The sequence below is a fragment of the Triticum dicoccoides genome, chromosome 5A (assembly GCF_002162155.2).
Source record: "Triticum dicoccoides isolate Atlit2015 ecotype Zavitan chromosome 5A, WEW_v2.0, whole genome shotgun sequence".
In the NCBI taxonomy this organism is placed as follows: domain Eukaryota; kingdom Viridiplantae; phylum Streptophyta; class Magnoliopsida; order Poales; family Poaceae; genus Triticum; species Triticum dicoccoides.
Genome location: NC_041388.1, coordinates 537,773,397 through 537,778,170, shown reverse-complemented (window position 1 = coordinate 537,778,170; position 4,774 = coordinate 537,773,397). Strand labels below are relative to the sequence as shown.

The 4,774-nt window shown below is 46.3% G+C and overlaps 1 protein-coding gene across 1 annotated transcript; it reads left to right on the top strand.

The window, feature by feature from the left end:
- The first annotated feature begins 417 nt into the window (after positions 1-417).
- LOC119302595 (polygalacturonate 4-alpha-galacturonosyltransferase-like) lies at positions 418-4,472 on the top strand. The gene is made up of 9 exons (XM_037579630.1): positions 418-729; positions 1,477-1,502; positions 1,589-1,648; positions 1,827-2,034; positions 2,122-2,162; positions 2,263-2,597; positions 2,680-3,037; positions 3,118-3,705; positions 3,792-4,472. Exons 1-9 carry the CDS (start codon positions 558-560, stop codon positions 4,065-4,067), a joined length of 2,064 nt encoding a protein of 687 aa, XP_037435527.1. The 5' UTR covers positions 418-557; the 3' UTR covers positions 4,068-4,472.
- The last annotated feature ends 302 nt before the right edge of the window (positions 4,473-4,774 follow it).

Here is a 4,774-nt window from a genome sequence, read left to right as displayed (position 1 = left end):
GCCGAGGCTCGAACCCGGGCGGGCTGGCTGTAACTCCAGCAGCACAACCAACGGGTCGACGCCCCGTCCTCAAGATTTTCCATAGTTGATTCGTTGCCCCGTCGCTTGACAATAAATATCCAGCACCTAGTTGACCTCATTTGCACCCACACTCGTGAATAAAATCTAAGAATTTAAGGCGCCAACAGGCCCACACATCCGTCGTAGACCCATCAATAAGGCACCGACCGGCCCACACGTCCGTCGTGGGCTTCGATTGTGTAAGCCCATCAGTAAGGCACCAACCAACCGGCCCACACGTCCGATATGGGCTTCGATCGCGTGGGCCCAGATACCGCAGTACCCAAGACCAAACCAAAGCGATACGCGATCTTTCCTGAATTCCTCCCTTACCATTCGTGGCTACCCCACGCCACTCCCCACACTCCCCCGCAGGCGAGGGCGAGAGAAGGGGGGAAAGGGGGCGCGCGCACGGCGAGCCCCTCGCCGCCAGGCCGCCGCACTCCGACCGGATCGGACCAGGGCCCTCCCCCTCCGCCCACGACGCGTGGCCGGAGATGGCGTCCCCGAAGCGGCTCCCGTACTCCTCCGCGGGCGCTGGCGGCGGCGGCGGAGCGAGGCGCGGCTCCGGCGCGCTGCCGCCGGTGGTGGTCCTCGTCTTCCTCTTCGTCCTCGCGCCGTCGATCTTCTTCGTCGTGCGCAGCGGCGGCCACGTCCACGTCGCGTCCGGTTCGCCCCCGCCTCACTCCCTAGGACACTTTTGTTAGAGAAACCCCGCTTCCTATGCCATGGATTTCGTACGAGGCGCCATCGATTCTTAATTTCGGCTCCCGCTGCACCTAGGTTGGTCTATCCGCGCTCGGATTCGCTTGGGCTGCGAGTTTGATGCGCTTCTGCGGGTTTGATTTGGCGAGGGTACCGCGAGAGTGGAGTCCGCCGTGTAGATTTGATTTGTGTGGTTCAGGATTGTTATTCAGCAATTCATGTGGTTTGGCCTCAGCCTCTGGGCACTGCTAGGGTTGGATGGGAATCGTAGCTGCAACGTGTTGCTCGGTTGTAAAACCAAAAGGTAATAGACGGAACTGCGAATGATCACGAACCTGTGAGAGGCAGTGGACCTTCTGATTCAAGAGATCTGGATATCCTTCTCCTGTTTTCCTCACTTGGTGCCAGGTTTTATGTCAATCGTAGGTTGGATGTATGGCTGCTGTTAGGAGAAGCCATACTGCATACCCATGGCATAGTAGTAGTGATAACAAATCAAACCTATACTTATCCGTGCAAACTGAACCATGATGGGATGAAATCGTCTTAAGCATGACGAGTTGTCTTTTGCTTTATCATCGGCTAAAACCTTACTTGCCTTTTTTGTTGTTAGCTGTTAGTATTTGCGAACAATGTTTTGTTGTAATGTTTGATAGCAACATTTTATTAACTCAAGATAAATAAGTGATGGCATATTTTGTTCATTTGCAGATCCCAAGGGTGCTGATGGTAACCAGGTATTTACCCATTCTAAAAGGGAGTCAAATTTATTTTACCAGCCTTACTTTCTACGATTCGTCTCACATTGAAGCCTGTCTTGCAGGAAACAGATTCGCAAGAGCAACTGGCAACAAACAATCTGAAATCTGTTTTGTCTAAGGAGGTCAGAACATCTTGCAGTTAGTAGTGTACATGCCCATCTTTCAATTCTATATTTCTGTTTTATGAGGCTGTACTTAGTTTAGACTATCTTGTTCGAACTGTTATGCTGTTCAACATATGAAACCTCAAGTTTCTTCAATTCCTCTGTACTTATAGTCATCCAATTTATTGATCTTCAGGTAATCGATGCTATAGCTGCTAGTCAACAAGAAACAGGCACTCTGAATCTTGACTTCTTTAGGGATCATCCCTCTCCTTCTTGGAAAACTGATGATCTAGTTGATCACAAGATGAATACTAATTTGGTTGTTGACGACAAGGCAAAAACTCAAAACAGTTCTGCAGAACATGTACCTCTAATATATAAAGCACCCAAGGATGGTTCAGGTATAGATATAATTGTTTTTTCTTCTCCAAGTTATTCATTTACATAATTTGACTAGGTAGTAGATAATAAAGTTATTGTCCATGCAGATGGACATCAAGTTGATACAGCAGCAAAAATAGCTCGAAGGGTAAGTAACTGGTATATACTATGTTAATACATTCTTGTCTCTGTTGATAACTTGATATAAATCTTTCATATGACGTCTTGGTACTATTTGGTTGATACAGAAACTACGGGAGATAAGGCGGGAAAAGAGGGCAATGGATTTGGTACGGAAAGATGATGAAGCGCTTGTTAAGCTGGAGAATGCGGCTATTGAGCGATCGAAGGTTGTAGATTCTGCTGTCCTTGGGAAATACAGCATATGGAGAAAAGAGAATGAGAATGAGAACTCAGATTCAACAGTCAGGTTGATGAGGGACCAAATTATTATGGCTCGTGTTTACTCTGTGCTTGCAAAATCAAAGAACAAGCATGGTCTTTATCAAGAACTGCAGAGCCGAATCAAGGAAAGCCATCGGGCCGTAGGAGAGGCTACTGCAGATGCTGACCTTCATCGCAGGTGTGCTGTGTCGAAAGTATTATTGCTTATTTCTTACTCAGTTACCTTGTTCCTCTCTTTTCACAAATATGCTACTTTACAGTGCACCTGATAGAATGAGAGCGATGGGTCAAGTTTTAACCAAGGCCAGAGAAGAATTGTATGATTGCAAGGTGATAAGTCAGAGACTAAGGGCAATGCTTCAGTCAGCAGATGAACAGGTCAGGAGCTTGAAGAAGCAGAGCACATTTCTCAGCCAGTTGGCTGCAAAGACGATTCCAAACAGCATTCACTGCTTGTCTATGCGCTTAACAATAGATTACTATCTCCTTCCTGTGGAGAAACGGAAGTTCCCGAGGAGTGAAAACTTGGAAAATCCAGAGCTCTACCACTATGCACTTTTCTCGGACAATGTCTTGGCTGCCTCTGTTGTTGTAAACTCAACCATCATGAATGCCAAGGTAATTTTCAAGATTCTCCTATCAATGCACTCTTGTATGATAGCTGTTTCTAACGATAATGGTCGATATGACTTTTTCAGGAGCCTGAGAAACATGTTTTCCATCTTGTGACTGATAAGTTGAACTTTGGAGCCATGAACATGTGGTTTTTGCTGAACCCACCTGGCAAGGCCACTATCCATGTTGAGAATGTGGATGAGTTTAAGTGGTTGAACTCATCGTACTGTCCTGTTTTACGTCAACTGGAGTCTGCTGCCATGAAAGAGTTTTATTTCAAGGCTGATCGTCCCACCACTCTTTCAGCAGGTTCTTCAAACCTAAAGTACCGTAACCCCAAGTACCTTTCCATGCTGAACCACTTGAGATTTTATCTCCCGGAGATCTATCCAAAGTTGGATAAGATACTTTTCCTCGATGATGACATAGTTGTGCAGAAAGATTTGACAGGATTGTGGGATGTTGATCTAAACGGAATGGTTAATGGTGCAGTGTTTACCTGTGGAGAGAGTTTCCACCGTTTTGACAAGTATCTTAACTTCTCAAATCCACACATTGCTCGGAACTTTGACCCTAATGCTTGTGGTTGGGCTTATGGGATGAACATCTTTGATCTCAAGCAGTGGAAGAACAAAGATATTACCGGGATCTACCACAAGTGGCAAACCATGGTGAGATTAGTAACATCACCGTAGGATTTCATATCATTGTTCAAATGCATCATATCTCACATTATCCTACCGTTTTCTTCTGTTAGAATGAAGACAGGGTTCTTTGGAAGCTCGGGACACTTCCACCTGGGCTCATGACGTTCTACAAGCTGACGCATCCCCTGGATAAATCGTGGCATGTCCTTGGACTAGGATACAACCCAAGCATCGACCGCTCAGAGATAGACAATGCTGCTGTCGCTCACTACAATGGGAACATGAAGCCATGGCTGGAGCTGGCAATGACCAAGTACCGACCATACTGGACAAGGTATATAAAGTACGACCACCCTTACATCCGCGGATGCAACCTGAGTGAGTAGATGTGATATGAAGCGGCTGGAGAAGGTCACACATCTGAAGCAGAAGTGTCCCCTTTCTCCTTGAAGCATGTAGTAGATTAAGGGAAGTAGTATCGGCTGGAGCTATTCATTGCTTGCACCCTGGAAATTTCTGATGGACGCTCTCAGGATTGATGTGTTATAGTCTTAGCAGTTCCTTTGTTCAATTGATGTGCAGCTTAATATCCAATTTGTTTGGCCAACAAAATCATGCCAAACCTGTTGAACGCGTGCCTGTGGTTGGTGTTACTGTGTTGCTTAGGGCTACTATAGTAGAATTTCTGGAGTGATGGTAATTGTAAGAATTGCATTATCTTTCTGTTGCTCAGATGTGTCGAGGGATAATTGTAAGAATTGCATTATCTTGTTGTTGCTTGGAGTATTTAAGTGGTGGTTTCCAGAATCAAACTCATTAGTTAAGATGGATCAAGGGATAATGACATAAATCAAAGAGAAATATATACAATAATTAAGCCACTGGTTTCTGCCTTGATTGTAGTTTGTGCAAGCCTCAGTCAGAGCTTGCCGAAGTAGTGTGCCAAGGGAGCAGGAGACACCGTCGGGGCATAGCAAAACGTTCTTGCATTGTCTGGTTCGTGTGGCGCTCGTCTTACTCGGGCCGACGGCTCCTGGCTGAACGGGACCGCGCTGAACAACCCGGGAGTCCTGTCAGCGTGCTGGCTGCTCGA

Coding starts and splice junctions, on each gene's coding strand:
- LOC119302595 (XM_037579630.1), top strand. CDS start 558: ATGGCGTCCCCGAAGCGGCTCCCGTACTCCTCCGCGGGCGCTGGCGGC. Junction 1,503..1,588: donor AGGGTGCTGATGGTAACCAG/GTATTTACCCAT, acceptor CCTGTCTTGCAG/GAAACAGATTCGCAAGAGCA. Junction 2,598..2,679: donor GATGCTGACCTTCATCGCAG/GTGTGCTGTGTC, acceptor GCTACTTTACAG/TGCACCTGATAGAATGAGAG.